Source organism: Camelina sativa, chromosome 10 (assembly GCF_030686135.1).
Source record: "Camelina sativa cultivar CO46 ecotype springtype chromosome 10, ASM3068613v1".
In the NCBI taxonomy this organism is placed as follows: domain Eukaryota; kingdom Viridiplantae; phylum Streptophyta; class Magnoliopsida; order Brassicales; family Brassicaceae; genus Camelina; species Camelina sativa.
Window position 1 is genome coordinate 825,291 of NC_141889.1, and position 22,636 is coordinate 847,926.

The 22,636-nt window shown below is 37.6% G+C and overlaps 6 protein-coding genes, 1 non-coding gene and 1 pseudogene across 9 annotated transcripts; 6 read left to right on the forward strand and 2 right to left on the reverse strand.

Annotated features, from left to right (window-relative positions):
• The first annotated feature begins 357 nt into the window (after window positions 1-357).
• Window positions 358-3,702, forward strand: LOC104719926 (receptor-like serine/threonine-protein kinase SD1-7). Its single transcript, XM_087468132.1, has 7 exons — window positions 358-1,716; window positions 1,807-1,932; window positions 2,046-2,206; window positions 2,332-2,542; window positions 2,634-2,874; window positions 2,980-3,130; window positions 3,214-3,702. Exons 1-7 carry the CDS (start codon window positions 429-431, stop codon window positions 3,520-3,522), a joined length of 2,487 nt encoding a protein of 828 aa, XP_087324258.1. The 5' UTR covers window positions 358-428; the 3' UTR covers window positions 3,523-3,702.
• A 1,514-nt stretch (window positions 3,703-5,216) lies between these two features.
• On the forward strand, window positions 5,217-7,026 carry LOC104716285 (uncharacterized; annotated as a pseudogene). The gene is made up of 4 exons (XR_015567881.1): window positions 5,217-5,922; window positions 6,212-6,304; window positions 6,410-6,477; window positions 6,581-7,026. The product of XR_015567881.1 is annotated as an uncharacterized LOC104716285 (transcript).
• Window positions 7,027-7,033: 7 nt separating this feature from the next.
• LOC104716287 (chaperone protein dnaJ A6, chloroplastic-like) lies at window positions 7,034-10,421 on the forward strand. Its single transcript, XM_010433679.3, has 9 exons — window positions 7,034-7,126; window positions 7,246-7,400; window positions 7,843-7,963; window positions 8,127-8,268; window positions 8,403-8,460; window positions 8,630-8,672; window positions 8,936-8,984; window positions 9,078-9,161; window positions 9,249-10,421. Exons 3-9 carry the CDS (start codon window positions 7,854-7,856, stop codon window positions 10,104-10,106), a joined length of 1,344 nt encoding a protein of 447 aa, XP_010431981.1. The 5' UTR covers window positions 7,034-7,126; window positions 7,246-7,400; window positions 7,843-7,853; the 3' UTR covers window positions 10,107-10,421.
• On the reverse strand, window positions 10,362-12,544 carry LOC109124522 (haloacid dehalogenase-like hydrolase domain-containing protein At4g39970). Its single transcript, XM_010433678.3, has 10 exons — window positions 11,792-12,544; window positions 11,677-11,721; window positions 11,526-11,576; window positions 11,363-11,437; window positions 11,235-11,268; window positions 11,074-11,129; window positions 10,925-10,984; window positions 10,780-10,839; window positions 10,629-10,675; window positions 10,362-10,524 (listed from the first exon to the last, which is right to left on the reverse strand). The coding sequence occupies exons 1-10, from the start codon at window positions 12,275-12,277 to the stop codon at window positions 10,476-10,478; spliced, it is 963 nt and encodes a 320-aa protein (XP_010431980.1). The 5' UTR covers window positions 12,278-12,544; the 3' UTR covers window positions 10,362-10,475.
• Window positions 12,545-13,588: 1,044 nt separating this feature from the next.
• LOC104716290 (phospho-2-dehydro-3-deoxyheptonate aldolase 1, chloroplastic) lies at window positions 13,589-16,155 on the forward strand. Its single transcript, XM_087468133.1, has 5 exons — window positions 13,589-14,325; window positions 14,413-14,690; window positions 14,881-15,157; window positions 15,375-15,620; window positions 15,713-16,155. The coding sequence occupies exons 1-5, from the start codon at window positions 13,789-13,791 to the stop codon at window positions 15,950-15,952; spliced, it is 1,578 nt and encodes a 525-aa protein (XP_087324259.1). The 5' UTR covers window positions 13,589-13,788; the 3' UTR covers window positions 15,953-16,155.
• A 187-nt stretch (window positions 16,156-16,342) lies between these two features.
• On the forward strand, window positions 16,343-16,416 carry TRNAI-AAU (transfer RNA isoleucine (anticodon AAU)). The gene has a single exon. It is a non-coding gene; the product is annotated as a tRNA-Ile (tRNA).
• A 1,043-nt stretch (window positions 16,417-17,459) lies between these two features.
• Window positions 17,460-18,948, forward strand: LOC104716292 (ras-related protein RABA4b). Its single transcript, XM_010433681.3, has 2 exons — window positions 17,460-17,891; window positions 18,277-18,948. The coding sequence occupies exons 1-2, from the start codon at window positions 17,659-17,661 to the stop codon at window positions 18,725-18,727; spliced, it is 684 nt and encodes a 227-aa protein (XP_010431983.1). The 5' UTR covers window positions 17,460-17,658; the 3' UTR covers window positions 18,728-18,948.
• Window positions 18,888-22,616, reverse strand: LOC104716291 (uncharacterized). 2 transcript variants are annotated; one of them, XM_087468135.1, is made up of 15 exons: window positions 22,339-22,616; window positions 22,131-22,219; window positions 21,975-22,041; window positions 21,765-21,880; window positions 21,599-21,665; window positions 21,469-21,517; window positions 21,276-21,361; window positions 20,934-21,193; window positions 20,790-20,845; window positions 20,625-20,710; window positions 20,454-20,546; window positions 20,096-20,369; window positions 19,573-20,018; window positions 19,240-19,474; window positions 18,888-19,150 (listed from the first exon to the last, which is right to left on the reverse strand). In XM_087468135.1, the coding sequence occupies exons 1-15, from the start codon at window positions 22,486-22,488 to the stop codon at window positions 18,984-18,986; spliced, it is 2,241 nt and encodes a 746-aa protein (XP_087324261.1). In that variant the 5' UTR covers window positions 22,489-22,616; the 3' UTR covers window positions 18,888-18,983. The 2 variants fall into 2 exon arrangements, with proteins under 2 accessions (XP_087324261.1, XP_087324262.1); XM_087468136.1 differs by having other exon boundaries at window positions 22,334-22,575.
• Between the last annotated feature and the right edge of the window lie 20 nt (window positions 22,617-22,636).

Below are 22,636 nucleotides of genomic sequence, written 5' to 3' on the forward strand. Positions count from 1 at the left end.
TATGTTATGTCGGAGATATTAAATTCACACGTAATTTTTTTTTTAATTATTTTTAAAGTAACAACATATGTTATGTTTGAGATATTAAATTCATACGTAGAAATTTTATTTTATTTTCAAATTTTAACATATGCCATTTCTGAAATATTAAATTCACACGTATAGATTTTTTTTTTTTTTTTAAATATTGATAGAACATATGTTATGTCTGAGATATTTATTAAATTCACACGTAAATAGTTTTATAAACGTGTATTCGCCAAGCTAAGTGACGAAAAGTCAACCTCAACCACGTATATGGACCCGTCTGCTACTTAAAGTTATTTAACAGAGAGTTTTTCTTCTTCGTATGAGTTTAAATTAGCATGATCAACAAATATCCGAAAAAAAAATAGAAGCAAAGAAAAACAAATAAAAAAATTGCGACGATGATGAAGAGGAGGAGTGTACCTCACGGCAACGCATTCTTGTATTTCATACAACTTTTCTCGTTGATCCCTTCCATTGCAAGCTACGATTCTACATTGTCACAAGCTAGAGTACTACTACCTATGAGGATCACAGAGAAAGAGACCATAGTGTCCCCTGGAGATGGATTCGAGCTTGGTTTCTTCAAACCTGAAACGAGATTTCAAGAAAGAGATCGTTGGTATCTCGGAATATGGTATAAGAGATTTGCGAAGAGAGTCGTATGGGTTGCCAACAGAGACAACCCTCTCTCCAGTCCTATCGGAAGCCTCCAAGTCGCGAATAGTAATATTGTCCTCCTCGATCGATCTGGCGGGGTTGCGTGGACGACGAATCTGACAAGCAATCTGTCCGAAGACCAACCCTTGTACGCTGAGCTGTTCCACAACGGTAATTTGGTGCTAAGATACCCCTCGAACAATTATCCATATCCGTGGCAGAGCTTTGATTTCCCGACGGATACTCTACTCCCTGGAATGAAGTTAGGCTGGGACCGCAGAACGAACATCACCAGAACACTACGGTCCTGGAAGAGCTTAGATGACCCGGCAAGTGGAAGTTACGTTTACAAGATTGAGATTTCCAAGCTTTCGCAGGGTCTTCTATTCAATGATGACATGCAAGAATTAGAATACCGTTCGGGCCCGAGCTACAGAAAACTAGTCAACATAACAGAGACTGACGACGAAATCACCCACAGTTTGGGTATCAGTACAGCAAATTTCAGCTCAATCTCGCTATTGAGAATGGAGTACTCTGGTACATTGCAGCTGTGGGAGTGGACAGGAGAATGGAATATTGTACAGGCTTTCCCAACGGATCTCTGTGATCCTTACGATGTGTGTGGGAAAAACAGCTACTATAATATTGTCAACAACAGAGAGATAGGTTGTGACTGTATCCCAGGGTTCCACCAGGGTAATCGATGGAGCTTGAAAAACTGGAAATATAGATGTGTAAGGAAGTCTCAGATGAGTTGTGATCTCAAACTCAAACAGGAATTTATGCAGCTTAGGAAAATGAAGTTGCCAGAAACTACTGAAACGATTATTGTGGACACTACAATGGGGATAGAGGAATGTAGGGAAAGGTGTCTTACGAATTGTAATTGCACGGCGTTTGCTAATACGGACATGCGCAATGGTAGCCAGGGTTGTGTGACTTGGACCGGTGACTTGTTTGATCTTCGGAATTACAGCCGGGAGGGTCAAGATTTGTATGTCAAGCTAGCAGCTGTTGCTGATCTCGGTTAGTTCGGATCCAAAATCTCTATATAATTAAGTTTTGTTATTATCCTATTATCTTGGGATAAAATTTTGACAAGACTTGTTTGTTCAGGGGAAAAGAGAAAAGTGAATAAGAAAACGATCATTGGATTAACGGTAGGAGGATGTTTGTTACTTGTTTTAAGTTTCATCATTCTTTGTTTCTGGATGAGAAGAAAGAACCTTGCAGCTGCTAATGGTATTCTTATACATTAATTCTTTACTCTTTTTTTTTTTTTTTTCAATCTATCTATCTCTCTCTAACTATATTTGATATAACAATTAATGATGCGTTGATAATGGTTTTGTCAGAACTGAAACAAGTGTCACAAGAGACAAACCAAGATCGGATTATCAACACAGCCGAGGATTGGGGATCCAAACTCATGGAGTTTGACGCTATTGCCGCGGCAACCAACAACTTTTCGGATGATAACAAGCTTGGAAAAGGTGGTTTCGGTATCGTTTACAAGGTAATTTAAAATAATAATTAAAAGAGCACCCTGAATATAAATATATATATATATATATATATTGGCACGATCAGGTCTACTAAATAATGTTTTTACTTATAAATTAATTAATTACGAGGTAACAGGGACATTTAAGCCACGGGCAAGAGATCGCGGTGAAACGATTGACCAAAATGACACCAAAAGGAGTAGAGAGCTTCAACACTGAGATGAAGCTGATAGCAATGCTACAACACACAAACCTCATAAGACTTGTGGGGTTTTGCTCTAACAAAGACGAGAAAATCGTAGTATATGAGTATCTTCAAAACTCAAGCCTCGACACGTATCTCTTCGGTAAAGGGCCTTTGCTTTTTAAAAAAAAAAAAATTTAGAGTTGATCTCAATAATGTCACTGAAATATGATTTGATTGTGATTCTTTCGCAGATACAACCCGAGGCTCCGTTCTGAATTGGGAACAGAGATTCGACATCACTGTTGGTATTGTCCGAGGGCTCGTTTATCTCCACCAAGATTCTCGGTTTAGGATCATTCACTTAGATCTAAAACCGGGAAATATATTGCTGGACAAAGACATGACTCCAAAGATCTCGGACTTCGGAACGGCATGGATGCTTGGAGGAGGGGATGAGACTGAAGCTCATGTGACGAGTTTGAGTGGAACATAGTGAGAAATGATAATTTTTGAAAACACAAAGATCGATTGGTGAGTGAGATATATATAAATATTTATTTAATTCACTAACAACGGTTTACTAAATTTGTCAAGCAGCGGTTACGTTGCCCCAGAATTCAGAAACGACGGGACAATATCAGTGACATCGGATGTTTTCAGCTTCGGGGTCATGCTTCTTGAGATGATCAGTGGCAAGAAGAATCTCGATTTCTTTAATCTGAACGACGGAAACACTCTTCTCAACCACGTACGTATGTAATATAAGTTTTCTTATATTTGTTTTCTTTCTTTCTTTAAGATTTAAACTTTTTAATTATATATAAATGGCAGATATGGTATCACTGGAACGAAGGGAACGGGCTAGAGATCGTTGATCCGACAATCAAAGACTCATCATCCTCGTCCGTATTTCGATCACAACAAGTTTTGCGATGCATCCAGATCGGCTTGCTTTGTGTTCAATACCTACCAGAGGACAGGCCAACGATGTCTACGGTGGGTCTGATGCTCGCAAGGGAAACAGAGGCAATACCTCAGCCTAAATCACCGGTGGAGATTGGGTCTTCGTCCAGAGGAGGACTACAAGAGAGCATATCCGGAACAGTTCCTGAAACGACCATGACCATTGAGGGTCGCTAAATGGTAAAAGATGTATGAAATCCACTTATATTAAATTAGTTTCTGCTTTGTTCGTTTAAATATTTACACGTATCAGTTATCACACACAACATTTATTACTTTCTAATTGAATTTCTATGGATTGTGTCCACTTTTATGACTTTCTTGAAAATAAATATACGTATAACGATGGTTATCACACACAACATCCCTTTGCTAGTGATCCGCAGAACGATGGTTATTATATAATGCTAGCAAACATGTACAGTGCTGCGGGTAAGTGGGAACAAGCAGAACGAGCACGAGAGATGATGAGGGAAAGCGGAGTTGGGAAGAGAGCTGGACATAGTGTAGTCTAATAGCACAATCTTTGATTTTTTTCTAATTGCATGATAAGCGTAACGTAACCCAACCATGGTAATAAAATCACATTTAGCTCTGTAACATTAAAGTTTGTATGACTAGAAGTGTCTTGGCTATGAGAGACTTGAAGTGAATGGAATTAGCCACAATACTGCAACGTCATTTAAAAGCATGTTTGAAACATCTTCAATGTGTTTAGTTCCCAATGTTAATAACAATGTGGCATTCGTCCACCATCTCAAATCCCACTCGTATTTATAAATTTATTTTGAGATGGGAAAATTAGTTATCATCATGTCTTATGAGTTATGAGATGAGGAATGAAACACATGTAATCTATGCATGCTGTGACTGTGGTCTTTTTACATATGGAAGTCACATATATACATCTTATATTTTTTCTTGATAAAGTAACATTTCGAAGCAATGAAGCTAGTTTAGATTCGTTCCTAGACAAAAGTACAAACGTACAATCCCATCATCATATTGTCGTTTTCCATACTCTTTTTTTTTATATACTACTATAATATATTTTGGAAATTGGTTCTAGTTACATTTTGAAGCAATGTAGCTAGTTAGATTCGATCCTCGACAAAAGTACGTACAATCCCAGTTAAGATTATCGTTTTCCATACCATTTATTTTTTTAGTATAAATTCCACCACTTAAAAATACGAATTAGTATGTACTTTTGAATTGACTTATAAAACAATAACAATCATAATACCAAAAGATTATTTGGAAATTCGAATAATATCGGAAACTTTTGAAAAGTATACTATTATTAATTTGTAAGGAGAAAACCGAATAACCTTAGTATAAAAATTTATATTGTTTTATTATCAACAACTAAAATAACAGGATTAAAAAAAAATGAAAAAATAACTAATCGTTAATAGCTGTTGTTCAATACTCCAAAGTCTGATTCCGATGACCAAAAACGTCATATAGTTTTAAAAAATAAAATAAGAAAAATTTCATGACAGGTAGTTTTTGGACTTTTATTAGCATTTAACTTTGTGGGTAACCAATAAAATAAAATTACGGTCGATTACGACCACTTTATTTTTTGGTTTTCTGTTACATACCAAAAAAAACAATTAGGTAAGAAAAACAAAAATTATGCCTCGTAGATTTGCATTACTTAAAAAGATTTTTTTTTTTTTTTTTTGTCTCTGTCACATAACTCTATTATTTTGTTCATTCATATTGTGGATATAAAATTTCAAAAGCAGAAACGGGAAGTTCACCAAAATATTGTTAATTTTTTTAACGAATCAAAACGGGTCACGTAATCACTGTCGATTTTTTTTTTTTTTTTTAAAATCTAAATTTTATTATTTATTTATTTTTATTACTTTAAAGGTCACACTTGGTCTCTCTGTTTCTGCAAAGTCTCTCACACAAAGAAGAAGAAGAAGAAGAAGAGAATCAATGGCGAGTTGCTTCAGCTACGTGTCTTCTCGTAACAAATGTTACCAATACAGCTTCTCTCGCGCTGGTCTACGATCATCTACCTCCGATCTTGGCGACGGCACCGTTCTCCACTGTTGGATCCCACAGACTCACATCGACACCAAGCCCACGCTCCTCCTCCTCCACGGAATCGGAGCTAACGCTATGTGGCAGTGGGACCGCTTCATCGACCGGTTTATCCCCCGGTTCAACGTCTACGTACCGGACCTCATCTTCTTTGGTGACTCGTACACCACTCGGCCCGACCGGTCAGAGTCTTTCCAGGCGAGTTGCGTCATGAAGGCGATGGATGGTTACGGTGTTGGGACGGTGACCGTTGCTGGGCTCAGCTACGGAGGCTTCGTGGCCTACTCGTTGGCGGCGCAGTTTAAGGAGAGGATAGATCGGGTTGTGCTAATATGCGCCGGGGTTGCTCTCGAGGAGAAAGACGTGGAGGACGGGATGTTTAAAGTGAGGGACCCGGAGGAGGCGGCTACTCTTTTGTTTCCTCAGTCTCCTTCGATGCTCCGGCGGCTTCTCCAGTTATCTTTCTATAAACCTCCGATTTGGATACCTTCTTGCTTTGCCATGGATTACATTCATGTAAGTCTTCTTCTTCTGCGATTTCAATCGTATATAGGCTATTTTGTGGTTATAATTAATTATAGCATCAATTGTTCGTTGAGAAAAAAAGATTTAGTTCTTTTTTTTTCAGAGTCTCGAGTTTCTTAGTTTAGTTATAAAAAGCACCAAAGTTTGATGTTCGCAAGACTAATTGGTACAGTATATTTCTTTGTCTGATTGATTGATTCTGTCGTACGGTATTTGGTAAATATCAAATCGATGCGAAAGGGTTTTGTTTGTTGAGGATTTGTTGCTTGCAATTGCAAAGGTAATGTGTAAAGATTATCTTCAAGAAAGGAAAGAACTTGTGGAAGCTCTGCATAAGGGAAGAAGATTCTCCAACCTTGCAAAGATAACACAGGTCTGAGGTCTCTCTCTCTCTTTCTATCTGAGTTCATAAAGATATAAACTCAAGGAGATGATCATTTTTTGAATTCTTCTAATACGTGAAGATTGAAATATGCAGCCGACGTTGATAATATGGGGAGTGGAAGATCAAGTTTTTCCAGTGGAATTAGCTCATAGATTGCAAAGGTTTTAACCTTTTTTTTTTTTTTTTTTTTCTTGGTTTCCGATTCATATCATTTTTCTCAATTAGTATAACAGATAATTAAATGTGAGTTGCTTTTGTTTAAAGATATTTAGGGGAAGACAGAGCACAACTGGTGTTACTAAAAAAGACAGGACATGCGATAAATGAAGAGAAACCAAAGGAGATGTACAAACACATGAAATCTTTTCTTTGCACTGACGCTCTACCTATGATGATGATTCCTTCTCCAGATGACAGTGGTAATAAGAGAGAGTCATGTTAGCTAACCTGATATCCCCAGATCATCATCAGATCAACAAGTGATGCGTATACTTAAGTACTTGCCAAGTAGTGTTTATTAGTTAGGCATAATTATTAAATCATTGTTCAGCTTGTTCCCAAAGTGTGTGTAATTTACTGATGTGTCATTTTATATTTATTTTTTACTGTTAAAAAAAAAAGACATTGCTTCAAGTTTGGAATTGAAGTATACTTTTATCTCAAGAAAGTAATATACTTCAATTTTATTTAATAAGATTTTGATTTCGTAATTTAAACGGATCAAGTTGAAATTCTCGTATTAATAAAACAATGATATGGTTTTCTCACTTTCTCCAGTTGCACGCCGGTGCCATGACACCTACCTCTCCGGTGGGTTTTTATTTATGTAGAACTAGACTATTAAATAGTATTAATTAATGAATTATTATAATTAAGTAAAATATAATAAATTTTTAATATAATTAATAGTTTTGTTGGTAATAATAAAGGATTTGAAGGGCTAAAGTTGGGAGAGTGAGTTTCTCTTGTTTGTCTCTCGTTTCATTTGAGTCTACTCGTTTTTTTCTTATCTATCGAGGAGACTCGAGAGAGAGAGAGAGAGAGAGCGCACAACAACTCTCCCGTCGTCACTCATTCGATTACGGTACGATTTCTTCTTCTTCGATTAGAATCATCCGAACTATGATTATTTCTTTTCCTTTCACTTGTGATGATTCTTCTTTTGCATCCGCAAAGATTTAATAATTTTTGCGGCAGGGAGTGGGGTGACACAAAATTTCGTGTTATTTAAAAAGATTCTTTCCTCGAACTGTGTCTTTTTTTGCTCAGTGGTTGAAGAACTCGTATGGTTTGTAAAGCTTATTTTGCGGTGAAAGTGAAACTCTTTTTTTTTTTTTTTTTTTTTTGCTGTTGTTGTTGTTGTTGTTGTTGTTTGTCTCGCATCTGTTCTCTGGTCGGGAAAATTTCATGTAAATTGTATTAATATCTTCTTAGGTTTTAAAAAAGCTTTCATCTTTTGGTTTGTTTGTTTAAGTTGGCTAGGGTTTTTTTATGTTAGCTGAAATCTACTTGGTGCTGTGTTGCAGGGGAGTGTTTAATGGCTCTTATACAATTTGGAAGTTCATGTGTTGCTCATTGGGGGATTCTTCGTCCTCAGTTTGCTGTTAAAGCTAATTATCCTACCAGATTCGAATCTCATCATGACAAGTACTTATTTACTTTTCCCATGCCTTAATTTCAATTGACCCATCCCTTGCTATTGTCTGTCTATAAAAAGTAGAATTCTTGTATAACTTAGTAAGGGTTTGTAGAGTTATATGTATCTGAAAGGCTAATTCGAGTTGTTTTGCTTTTTGATAACCTTTTGCAGTTGCATCAGCCAGATAAATTGTTTGGGAGCTTCAAGGTCGAGTATGTTCTCACAGGGCTCCTTGCCCTTCTTGTCACTGAAAGGACTATCCCGAAATACACATTCTCGTATAGGAGCTCGTTTCACTGTTAGAGCCGATACTGTATGTTTTCATTCCCTTTTCTTTACATATTCAGTGATGGTTCTCTTCATTTCTTATGTACTTTTTTTTTCCTTGCAGAATTAAGTTTTTTTTTTTTGCTAACGAGTGTGTGTGTGTGTGTGTTCAATTTCCAGGATTTCTATTCTGTCCTTGGAGTCTCAAAAAATTCAACCAAAGCTGAGATTAAAAGTGGTATGTGATTTCATTTCACCGAGTTCCCTAGTCAGAAAAATGCAACACTGATGTGTAGCTCTCATTGATGATTCTCTCTGAGCTTCATGTGTTCAGCTTTTGAGTTGTGTGAACTTGAGATCTTCCATAGTTTGACAAGGAAATTGTTTTTCTCTGCACCTATTTTCAGCTTATCGGAAGCTCGCGAGGAGTTACCATCCGGACGTGAACAAGTAAGTTTTACTTCAATTCAAGCGTCCAATATAAGTTGCAAATATGAGTTATTACCTTCCTGCATCAAAATTGGCGTATTTCTTGTTAGAGCTCATATTTGAGAAACGCTAAAGAAAGAGAATTAGTGCAGATTTTTGGTTAAGCTTCCATATGCTCATATAACCATTAACCACCAAACATCAAAAATCAAAACTATGACAGCATAGTGAAACTGCTTCTGAAGGTTTTAGTCGTCACCGTTTTGTTTACACTTTGATTACAGGGATGCTGGGGCAGAGGATAAATTTAAAGAAATAAGTAATGCATATGAGGTGAAGTCCATCTTCTTTTTTAGATGCTTTTAGCTTTAATGATTGTGCTGATACTTGAAAGAGCCTAATAACCATTGTTTTATTTTCCTGCAGATCTTATCAGATGATGAAAAAAGATCTCTATACGACAGATATGGCGAGGCTGGAGTTAAAGGCGCTGGAATGGGAGGCATGGGGGTATATATAGATATATTCTTCTCTATTGACATTTGAATCATCATTCTGATGATCTGACATTGCTGTTCTTTTAATGTAATTTTGCAGGATTATAGTAATCCATTTGATCTATTCGAGTCATTATTCGAAGGAATGGGTGGGATGGGAGGAATGGGCGGTGGAATGGGTAGTAGAGGTTCAAGGAGCAGAGCTATCGACGGTGAAGACGAGTATTACTCACTAATCTTGAATTTCAAAGAAGCTGTTTTCGGTATTGAGAAAGAAATTGAGATATCTCGGTTAGAGAGCTGTGGGACTTGCAATGGTTCTGGAGCAAAGGCGGGAACCAAACCGACCAAATGCAAAACATGTGGCGGGCAAGGACAGGTGGTAGCATCGACAAGAACACCACTCGGTGTATTCCAACAAGTCATGACTTGCTCCCCGTGTAACGGAACTGGAGAGATTTCAAAACCATGTGGCGCATGCTCAGGAGATGGACGTTTGAGAAGGACAAAGCGGATTAGTCTTAAAGTTCCTGCTGGTGTGGATTCTGGAAGTAGGTTGAGAGTAAGGGGAGAAGGGAACGCGGGAAAGAGAGGCGGATCATCAGGAGATCTCTTTGCTGTTATTGAGGTGATTCCGGATCCGATTCTGAAGCGTGATGATACGAATATACTTTATACGTGTAAGATTTCGTATGTAGATGCCATATTGGGAACGACTTTGAAGGTTCCGACAGTGGATGGAGAGGTGGATTTGAAAGTACCAGCAGGGACACAACCGAGCACAACGCTGGTGATGGCGAAAAAGGGAGTTCCGGTTTTGAATAAGAGTAAGATGAGAGGTGATCAGTTAGTGAGAGTGCAAGTTGAGATTCCTAAGAGATTGAGTAAAGAAGAGAAGAAACTTGTTGAGGAGCTTGCTGATATGAGCAAGAACAAGGTAGCTAATAGCAGGAGATAAACCAAACACACAGATTATGAAAAATGTGGTGTTATATAGATTCATCATCCTCCTCTAGCTGCTTGTCTTCTTTCTAATGATGGAGAAGATAAGCAAAGAGGGAGAAGAAAGACATATATTAGGTGAGAGGAAAATTGAAGAACTCTTTCTTTGGTTTTTTCCTCTTCAATTTTTGTACTTTACTCTTTAAAAAAAAAAACAATTTTTATGGATTTATCAGGATTCAGGCTAGGTCTTGATTGTATTGTACTGTTATTTATACATTTGGATCTTTTTTTTTTTCTATATTATTAAAATGAAAAGTTATTAAACAAAGACAAATGTACAGTTGCAGAAGAACAGACAAAAATTGAAAAGGAGACAAATGTGTCAAGCTGCAGTAACGATGGTTTGAAGCAGAGTTTCCAGGTCTTTCAATCTACAAACAACAAGAAGGAAACACCATAAGTTAGCTAATAATGCGTCGATGAAAAGAGAGAACCTTTTGGCAAAATTCCTGTGATGATGTATGATCCTACTTACTTCACATTACTAAGGTCAGGGTATACAGAGATAGCATCTTTGAAATCCTGAAACCCAAGTTTTTGAATGTTACTAAAACCAAGTATTGTAAAAGAGAATAGAAGAATAGGGAAGAAGAAGAAGAAGAAGATGAAGATGTTGTTGACGAGACCTGATCAGAGGTTGAAGAAGTGTATGTGATCACACATGACATCCCTGCTTTCGTAGCAGCCTATAGATTGAAAACTCAAAAGACAGGTTAGGATGTTTGGAGGTGTAAGAAGATTCGTAGACGAGCAAAAGATATGATATTTTACCTGCAGGCCAATCACACTGTCCTCTATGACCAAACAGTCTTTCACTGAAACACCTAGCTTCTGCAATCAACAAAATCCAGAATTTGTGAAATTTGGCTAATTCTTGGTAAGTTTTATATAAAGTTTTTGCTTTCTTCGATTGATATTACCTCGGCAGCTGTAATATAAATAGAAGGATCGGGTTTCTTCTCCTTCACATCATTCCCTGCAAAGCCAAATATACAACCAAAATAGATTAAAACTTGGAAGAAGTGTTTAACACAGACATGCCGAGTAAGTAACTCTTTAAGAGAGAAAGTGATAAAATCACCTGCAAGGAAGCAATCGAGTCCTTGGAACCGCTCCTAAGATGACATAAATATAAGCGACAAAGAAAAAACACTCGAAAGAAGGAAGGACGGTCGATGACAATAGAGTGGCGAAAAGAAAACAACTCACGATGTCGATGAGGTTCTCGAGACACATTATAACCGAACTCTTTGTAGCTGCAGAACAAACAGCTAGTTTTTTCCCCTGTAGTAAGAAGAGTATTTCAAGAACCTAAATTCCAATTCAGACATTTATAAAAAGGTATATATGAAAAGAAGAACTCATTACGTACAGCAGCTTTTGCTTCATCCATTAGTCTTATTACACCAGGTCTTGGTTCTACCTGAAAAGCCAAAAAAAAAAAAGCAGAGAGATTTATTATTATTAGTTTATCTCCTCAGAACAAATCAAAAACTAAGATATCAAAATACTCGCAAACTTACACTTCCTGATTTTATGATTTCTTTATACCTCTCAGTTTTCCAATCCTGCAAAAGATTTTTTAAATAAAAACCAAATCTTTTAGTTTTGCAGTTAGAGATAAAGCGAGTGAGTGACCTGAATAGTATCGATTAACTTGGCTCGATCATCGTCACTCTGAGGAGGTGAGTCGAAAATGGTGGAAGTTGGCCATCCGTTTTCTTTGAAATACCAACGCATTTTGGGTTTTCCACCACCGACCAGGTTCTGAAACTTATCGTAGAACTCGAGGCTCCAGTCGAGAGACTCAGAGGAAGAAGGAGGGCAACGAACATCGAAATGCGAGAAGGCGTCGTTGTAAGCTTGACGGTGCAGATTCTCCGACTCAAGGATCACACCGTCGCAGTCGAAAATCAGAGCTTCAAGAGACCGTGCAGGAGGAGACGATGATAATGCAGAGACAGGAGATACTCTGGTTTTCGAGTAGACGCTTCTGGATTTGAAACGCAGCGTTTTGAAGCCGACGAGCAGCGACGACGAGGAGGAGGAAGAAGAAAGGGAGGATGAAACGGCGGTGGATGGAGAGAGGAGAACCGCCGAGTGGTTGCAATAAACAACCGCCATTGATGATGATGATCGAGTCTTACTTACTCTGTGAGTGTGTGTGTGTGGTTACAGAGAAGGACTTTGTGACGACTTCTTGTGAGATAAAATAGGCAAAAATAAATCTGTGGCTCCTAAAGGCTAATCTTCTTCTTTGCAATTTAACGGTCATCAACTTAACTTTTTTACCGCTCTTTATTTTTTATTTTTATAGGCCATAGCCTTAATTTATTTGTAAGGATTATGGCATGGTTTATAATTAGATTTCCTATACATTTTTTTTGTTTTTGTTTTTCTTTTAAATTCTTCAGTTTTTATAGATAGAAAAGGAAGTTAGTAGTGTATAAGATGGTGACAAATATAGAAAGGGGCGTCGTGGTCCATCATGAATTCAAATCATATCTTATAAAAAGGATTGGGTGTGTGTTAGGTGTGATAAAACAAAATTAATCTTTAGATCATATGCAACTTGACATGGTGGTGGATTTGGTTGGTGAAGCCCTATTTATGTCATTAACCCCAACTCCCAGTCTTCCCCCTTCTTAATTTTTAAAATTATCATTTTATCGAGCTACCTAAGAGCATCATTAATCGAGAACGACTCAACGTTTCTCAAAAAAACCAAAAAAAATATTTTTTTTATAAATTATTATTATTTATTTATTTCCTCATTGCTGTTTCACTTAACAAGTGACACATGTCACACTTGTTCTGAGAATCGATTCTCAAGTGACTTGGGAAAGAAACGATTCCTTTCTTTTTTTCCTTCTCTCTCTTCCTTTTATTATTTTCTAATAAGAGTATCTGAGAGAGTTACTCCCAGTAATCATGGTCTAACAAAATTGTAATTACGTACGTGTCATAAGTTTAATTTATTTATTTTTCCCATTCTTTCGTAATTTGGTTTCCATTTTTTTTTTCTTCAATGCACACAATCAGTGCCGTGCCTACCATGTAATAAAAAGGGCAATAGTCCTAGGCATCCATAAGTCTAGGCACTGCACACAATAATAAAATATTTTAAACCATAAACAACGAAAAAGTTTGTGAATATGTAAATTAAACATTTTTATTAATTAGTTCAATCAAATTGAAACATTCTTTACTTTGAATATACAACAAAAATTAGTCATTTCATAATTGTAAAATTCGTCGTTTGGACAACTTTATTTGTACATGAAAAACGTTTGTTTAGCGGTGGCCAAAGCCAAAGAGAGAGAAAGCTTCTTCCACGTCTTCCACCAAATAAATAAAAAGATCTTAAAGGACGCAATTTACGTAAACACCCTTCGACGGCTTCAAATTCCAAAATTCCCAACAACCCTCTTTTTTTTTTTTTTTTTTTTTCTGCAAAAGAAACTCTGAAAAGTCCAAACCAACCCTCCTCCTATAAATACATAAAATTCGCAGTTTCTTCTCTCTCCTCACATCAACCGCCCCCATTCTCATTCTCTCTCTTCATACCAAACCAAATCAAACCCAAGAGAGAGAGAGAGAGACAGAGTCAGAAACAGAGAAAAATTATTAAACTCATGGCTCTTTCAAACGCCGCCTCCAGATCTATCTACGTTACCGGCGGCGACGCTCGTCTCTCTCACCGTCAAAGCAACCGTCAATCTTCCTTCTTCACATTTCATCCCGCCGCCGTCAACTACAAGCCTAACTCCGTTAAACTCGTCACGGCCGTTCACGCCGCTGACCCTTCTAGAAACTCTGTTTCCGTTAAGGAATCCGTTGCGTCCCCATCCTCTTCTGGTGCATTGAAATGGACTCCAGAGAGCTGGAAACTGAAAAAAGCTCTGCAGCTTCCTGATTACCCTGACGCTAACGAGCTTGAGTCTGTGCTTAAGACGATTGAGGCTTTCCCTCCTATCGTCTTCGCCGGAGAAGCTAGGAATCTCGAAGAGAGATTGGCTGAGGCTGCTGTTGGTAAAGCTTTTCTTCTCCAAGGAGGTGATTGTGCTGAGAGTTTCAAGGAGTTCAATGCTACTAATATCAGAGATACCTTTAGGGTTTTGCTTCAGATGAGTATTGTTCTTACCTTCGGCGGCCAAGTTCCGGTTATTAAGGTCAGATCCAATCCTCATCTTCTTCTTCTCCTTTAGCTTCTTCAGATTTATTTGTTTTTGACCGGAATCTTTGTCATGTGTGTTTAGGTAGGGAGAATGGCTGGTCAATTTGCTAAGCCTAGATCTGATCCCTTTGAGGAGATTGATGGAGTGAAATTACCTAGCTACAAGGGAGACAACATCAATGGTGACACTTTTGATGAGAAATCTAGGATCCCTGATCCTAATAGGATGATTCGGGCTTACACTCAGTCTGCTGCTACTTTGAACCTTCTTCGAGCCTTTGCCACGGGGGGCTATGCTGCTATGCAGAGAGTTACTCAGTGGAACCTTGATTTTGTTGAACATAGTGAGCAAGCTGACAGGTACATTTTATTATACATTTGCTCTAGACTTTGTGTCTTTAGAGAGGACTGCCTTTTCTTGGTAGATGTTAAGAAAGCATATTACTTTGAATAGGGTTTGAATAGAATGTGAAAACAAACTTCTCTGGATGAATTAGTGATGGTGATAGCTAGCAACTAGTGCAACTCGGTTTTCTGTTTTCTTATACAGGTACCAGGAATTAGGTAACAGGGTTGATGAGGCCTTGGGGTTCATGTCTGCGTGTGGACTTGGCAAGGATCATCCACTCATGACTACAACTGATTTCTACACATCCCATGAGTGCTTGCTTCTCCCTTACGAGCAATCGCTCACAAGGTTGGACTCTACTTCTGGTCTCTACTATGATTGCTCTGCACACATGGTTTGGTGCGGGGAGCGTACCAGACAGTTGGATGGTGCTCATGTCGAGTTTCTCAGGGGGATTGCTAATCCTCTGGGCATTAAGGTACTTTATCTTTTTATCAAAGAATACTGAAATACTTAAACTTAGGATTAGGTAGATATCATTTTTGGTTTATGATGAAAGCAAAACAGAGTAGCATTTGAGGTTTATGCTTGGTCTCGTGGCTCGTATTTTTCCTATATTATCTTGCCACTTAATCAAAGTTATTATTGGCTTGGATTCAAAGCTGAATTGGCTAAATATCCAACACATGATGCAGGTGAGCAACAAAATGGATCCCAATGAGCTGGTCAAGCTAGTAGAAATCCTGAATCCTAACAACAAGCCTGGAAGAATCACTGTAATTGTGAGAATGGGTGCCGAGAACATGAGAGTTAAGCTTCCCCACCTGATCAGAGCAGTCCGCAGATCAGGCCAGATTGTGACATGGGTCTGCGATCCAATGCATGGAAACACCATCAAAGCACCTTGCGGTCTTAAAACACGTGCCTTTGACTCAATCCTGGTACACACTTTATAAGCTAAAACCTCTCATCAGCATAACAAATACATTTGCCATATATTTCAGTCATTAAAACGTCCTGTCTTTTTCTACAGGCTGAAGTCCGAGCATTCCTTGATGTGCACGAGCAAGAAGGAAGCCACGCGGGTGGTATCCACCTCGAGATGACAGGTCAGAACGTGACAGAATGCATTGGAGGGTCCCGCACTGTGACCTACGATGACCTCAGTTCTCGCTACCACACACACTGTGACCCAAGGCTCAACGCGTCACAGTCTCTTGAACTGGCCTTCATTGTTGCTGAACGGCTCAGGAAGAGAAGAACGGGTAGCTAGCGTGTGTCTTGAGTGCTGTTTTTTGTTTTTTTCCTTTATATACACTTTTTGATTTTCAAGAACACTTTTCTCTTTGTACTGTGAGCTGGTGTCTTTATGACTTAAGTTAAAAGCCCAAGAGATCTCTAGGAGTAAACCTGTTCCTTTCTGCTGTGTTCTTTTATGTTAACTTAATGGTAAACCGTGTGACTTACTAGTGTAAATTTCTCTTTACATATAGATATCGTACACAAACATGAAACTCGTTCGACTTCTTCGTATACTATTGATAGATCTTTGTCTTTTGGCTGGGCTATTCGTAAGCTATAAAATCAATAAGAAAATGTATACGAAGAAACACAATAGTAGACAAACAGTAAAAACAATGTAGGAAATAACTAACATCACAAAGGCCCATTAGCTCAGTTGGTTAGAGCGTCGTGCTAATAACGCGAAGGTCGCAGGTTCGAAACCTGCATGGGCCATTTAAGTTGTTTTTTTTTCCTTTTTTAATTAGATACGGACGGAGGTAAACAAACAATCCGACGCCGACGCTTTCGGGACCCATTAATCAATATCGTGTCCCGCTCACTTAATCCAAATCTAATCTCCTACATACCTCTTTACTCTATTCCGGTGCTCTCCACCAATCATAAGCCCTAGACTTTTTCTCGATCTCAAACACGTGTCCCTGACCTCTCTAAATTTCACGTGTCATGATCGGAATTCGTCTCACTCTCAGTTAGACTCTGGAACACTAGATCACTCTTTAACCCAAATGATTTAGATCAATCAAATCAATAATCACCCAACTACAGTAAAACTTCTATAAATTACAGTAAAACTTCTATAAATTAATAACGTTGGGACGAAGACATTTTATTAATTTATAGTGATATTAATTTATCTATAAATTAATAATTATTATTTTATAGATATATTTTTAATTGTTTATTTTTTAAAAAATTATGAATTGGAACAAGTATAACAAAATAAGATTAAACTTTCGGATGTTATAAATTTTATAGTTTAGGAATTGAACTTGTAATATTTAGAAAGCACTATTTACAATAAATTACAAATATTATAGACAAATTGACTTATACACATGAGACACATAAATTCAAATCTATGAATAATAATATCAATTCTCCTATTTTAATAATCTGTCAAATTATCAAATTGTAAATGATGCATATCTAAAAATTAAAACTTTAAATTTTAATTATTTGTATGACATGTTATAAAATATTTTAGAGATATTATTATAGATTGAAAATACAACATTACAATTGTTCTATAGAATTGAGGTTTAGGAGAAACATATACTATTATATAAGTATATATATATATATATAAATTTACATAATTATTAATTTATGATATTATTGGGACCATGTTTTATAAGGAGATTTTGAAAAAATTATTATCTTATTATCTTATCGAATATTATTAATTTTTACACTGACCCAACCTGGAACCAGCAAAATTTATTAATTTATAGTGTTTATTAATTTATAGAGGTTTTACTGTAGCTTTGTTCTTATTTTAATTTTCTCTACGATTCATTCCTCCGTCGCTCTCACCAGTTAACAGCTACAGCACAAAAACCCCTTTAGCTACGCTTATAGTTTCTAAAACAAAACTATTCTCGATCCCTGAAACCTGAGAGAGAGAGAGAGAGAGAGAGAGAGAGAGAACAAGTGTTTCAACAGTTCGCCGTCAAAATGGCCGGAGGAGGTGGATACGGCGGCGCATCAGGAAAAGTGGATTACGTGTTCAAAGTTGTTCTAATCGGAGATTCATCTGTAGGTAAATCACAGCTACTTGCTCGATTCGCTAGAGATGAATTCAGTATGGATTCTAAAGCCACCATCGGCGTCGAGTTCCAAACTCGTACACTCGTCATTGAACAAAAGAGCATTAAGGCTCAGATCTGGGACACCGCTGGTCAAGAAAGGTACGATTTCTTAGTTTCTGAATTGAATTTACAACGGATCTGTAATTTTTTCCATGAAAGCGACTTTGGTTTGACTAGAAAAAGTTGTGTTTAGATTTTGTTTCCTCTTTTGTTACTTGTTGTCATGAATTTTGTATGCTAGTTTAGAGAACAAACTCATGGATCCGCCTTGGCCAGAGATCCTCAATAGAACTTTGATCTGATCGAATAATTAGGTTATCTGTGGAGGAATCATGCTGCATCTCAATTTTGGATCAGCTTTACTTATTTGGATTCTACATTTTAAGGAAGTTGTTATGTTAGAGTTAATTGTATAATTCTTTGGAGCACAAGACTTTGGTTTGTGATGTAGCTAGTGACTTTGGTTTTGTTGCACTAAGCGCAGATACAGAGCCGTTACAAGCGCCTACTACAGGGGAGCAGTTGGTGCAATGCTGGTTTATGACATGACTAAACGCGAAACCTTTGAGCATATCCCTCGTTGGCTTGAAGAATTGAGGGCACACGCTGATAAGAACATAGTCATCATCCTTATTGGAAACAAGTCTGATCTTGAAGATCAAAGAGCTGTTCCCACAGAAGACGCTAAGGAGTTTGCCGAGAAGGAAGGACTCTTTTTCCTTGAGACTTCAGCTCTAAACGCAACCAATGTGGAAAACTCGTTCAACACTCTAATGACAGAGATATACAATACGGTCAACAAGAAGAATCTTGCATCTGTCGAGAATCAAGGCGAGTCAAATAACCCTGGTTCCTTGGCTGGTAAGAAGATTGTCATCCCAGGTTCTGGACAAGACATTCCCGCTAAGACCAGCACGTGTTGTACTTCTTCTTGATCTGTCTCGTTACAAAGCAAGATTCATTTTTTTTTTTCCCTCCTGAATTCTGGTGATAGAGAATGCTATTTTCATTGTATATTCTTTTGGGATCTGGCTTGTTTGCTGGTTCATTAAACATTAATGGTGTGGAATTGGACACCCATAGGAGAAAAAAAAGTATCGGAACAATAGCTTTTGATTGAAATGTGAAACAACAGTCTTTGAGAGTTATGTTATCATCAAGTTGTCTCAGCATTCTTGAAACTATCAATTCTCAGCAATTTTCTAGTAGTTTTTCTTTACTTCTATCAGAAAGTCTCTGGATAAGTTGGTGACAATCGAGTGTTGTGACCATAACGGTTAAGCTAGCTTTGCCCTTCCAGCAACCAATGGCTATTGTTAATGAATTCACTTTGACTGGTTCTGACCCGAGCTGTGTATCTGTAGGAAGTAAAAAACCGTTAAATGCATATCCCACCATGACCAAGCATAGTATTATCTTATATAAAACTAAGGGTATTGATACACACCATCAACGAGAACCATAACGCAAGATCCCAAGGCTAGTTCTGCTGCTTTCTCACCAATCTGTGGATGAATAAAATCTAGGAACTTGATTGATTTGTGTTGCAGGAGGTTCTTGAAATCCGCCATTGTTGCATAAAGTATTTGCTTGGTCATGTACGGAAGGATCACAGGCAATCCCTCTGAGGTTATTCGGAATGAGCAACAGTTGGCTTCACATTCTTTTGACGATTGTTTCTCCTGCGTTTTTGGTTAGTTTAAAAAGTTTGTAAATCCCGCCTCTGCTATTTCGTATTTGACTGAGAGATAGAGGGAGATGAAATTATATTGTTACTTACAAACATCTGGAGGCCAACAGAGGAAATCTTGAGCGGCTTCCCAACTGCAAAATTAAGCTCAAGAACATCCTTAACTGCTTTCGAAACATAGTATATCCTTTTCACGTTTCCATGGCTGCTTATGTCGCTGTTTCTAGTCACGAGATGACCATACAGCGGAAACAATTCATCTTTGATGCCGTAAAATGTCTTGATCCCTTTGATCACTGTTTCATCTCTCAAGAAAACAACAGGGTAAAGGCCTTTCCACTTCCCTTGTATTAATGGTACTTCTCTCTTGCCTCCCATATCATCAAGTATGCCTTCTTCGCTGGTATTTTCTTTCTCTGAAACTGCTACTTCTAAAACTATTCCCTCTACACCCTCTTCAGGTTTAGTAACCACAGTGTCAAATACTGCTTCATACGAGTATAAATTCCTTCTCTGATTTATTTTCTCCAGAAACTCTGCAAGCAAATGATCCGCGAATCCTATTAAAGAATCAACTAGAGAGGTTATACAACAGTAAGTTCTTCAAATTTACCTGGTAGAGGTGAAACTTTGTGAAGGACTGCTATGAAAAATCCTCCAGTGTTTTGATCATGAGGCAGTATCCTCATACAACGTTCAAGGGGAAGATCACAGACTTCCTCAGCTGATTCATCAGAAGAGATAGAAGTCATTTCTTCGTAGCTGTTTCCACCACCCGTTGAGTCTTTATCACTTTTACCAGAAGGAAACATGCTCTTAAGAACTCCGTCTCTCTGTGACTTTGGAACTTCTTTGTAAGATCTATACCACCCACCTCTATCATGCACCTAAATCCACACAGATACAAATCCAGATTAAAACTTCATTACTCTTTGTCTTCCTTCAAAGTACAGTAATAGATATATTTGCACCTTCCATTTCTTAAGACCTGGTCTTCTAATAAGTTCAGGAAGCTTATCTGAAACATCTACAAGCTCAACAGAGCATCCACACCTCCTCAGAATCTGAAGAATACTAACAATATATATCAGCATCCAAAAGAATGGGTTTATGGCGAAAGAAGAAAGAAACTAATAGATTACTTCAGCAACAACAGCTTCATCTTCGATTGGGTTCATTGAGCAGGTTGAGTATATCATTCTCCCACCAAGTTTTAACAGAGATAAACCTGAAACCACGAGACAATGCAGATGACAATCAAATAATAAGATTCTGCTAATGGAACCTTGTTAGGAAAGAAGGCTTACCTCTCATGGCAAGCACAACCTGTAGACTATGAAGTCCATTGCCAGATCCAGAATTCCTGTGAAGAAAACGACGAAACAAGTAAGAATGTTGAAGCAATTGGAATCAACAAATGTCAATTTGGAAGCTCAGAAATGTCAACAAACCATCTTCGCCATATGTCTGGAGCCTTGCGCAGAGTACCATCACCGCTACATGGGACATCACATAGGACACGATCAAAGAGAAGCTGGTCAATGGGATGATGATTAATCTCAGATGCTTCTTTGGACAAGGTTCCCTTGGTGTTGCAGTTAGGGAAATGTTGACCTTCATTGTTAGTGACCATCAAGTTGGTCGTACAAGTTCTTTTCGTTTGGTGAATAAGAAGGTTAGATCTTTTATAGTCAACATCATTCGCCACCACCTGATTCAACCAAAACAATTAGAAACAAAAAAAAAAAATATCTATCAACCAAAATGACTGGAGATGATAGAGTATAACAAACCATTCCTTTAGGTAGAGATCCTGGTTCTGATGACTCATGTATTATTTCAAGCAGCTGAAATGTCTTGGAACCAGGTGCAGCGCACACTATTCAGACAAAAAAAGAGAAGAAGAGAAAGACGAGTGAATCAGTTAATGGTTACTCCTCAAGTCCATAGCAAACTCAAACAATGTCGAATAATAAAAACACTCACTGTCGAGTACAAAATGATCTGGATGTACATCAAGGAAGAGAGGTGGAACCTGCGTGATCATAAAATCAACCACGAGGACTATAAAATGTACATATGAATGCGATTACAAGAATGTTACACACTACCATACCATACTAACTGACTCTTGCCTGGTCATGTTCCCAACTTCAGTTTCTAACTTTAGAAACTCATGGAACCTGAATAAGACCCCAATTAAAAAAAGAAGGCTAAGTAACTGGAAGAAGAGAGCATGAACTCAAAACAGGAAGCAACTGGCATGAGAAACAAAGTTGTACCTCTCAAGTGACTGGTTTTTCCTAATCTCTTTGCGTGAAAAATTAGAATGCCAAGCAAGATTATTAGGGTACCAAGGCAAAGGCTTGATAGCCTCCAATTCACCACTCTCTACAGCCTAAGTAAAAAAGGCAAAGAATCCAACATTTGAGGATTGTACAAAATAATACAAAAACAACAAAAAAAAAACAAGATTCAATGAAATATTTTACCTCAGCCTGAAGAGATTTCATGAAATCATTCTCCAACTTGAGTCGAAGATCATCGCAAAATTGGCCACTAAAGAAGTAAAAAAAACTTAAACCATGAATGATGAAACTGTTTAAAGATTCAAGGATGGAGATAAACAAAGCAAATAACATACGTACTTGGAATTAACTCTGAAAGCAGCAGGCAATGGCTTACGAAGAATCTCCATAAACGAATCCCACTCTTGTGCTTTCACTATCCTTTGCTCCTTATAGATAGAGACACCACAACAACAAGAAAGAACAATACACAATGTTGTTGTTTAGGGAGCAAGATTTCTAGAAGCCCATTGGATTGTAGTATAAAGTAGTAGTAGTAGTACCTTACCTTGTAATACTCCTCGAAATCAAGATTTGACCAGATTGGCTTTTGGAAGATGGAAGCATCGGATTTGAGTGGTTTTTGAACATTCTCTCTGCTCTTTTCGGTTTGATTTCTATTCAACGTACCTCTGTGTCGTCTCCCTCTTCTTCCCATCTTTGTTTGTTTCCGTCGCCGAGTCTTTTGTTTTTTCGCCGGCGACGATGGATGGGTTTTTTAGAAGGTTTAATAGAGTTTTTATTTTTTATTTAAAAAAAAAAAAAAACATTTTAATGGAAAAGAATACGTTTGAAATTAATCATAC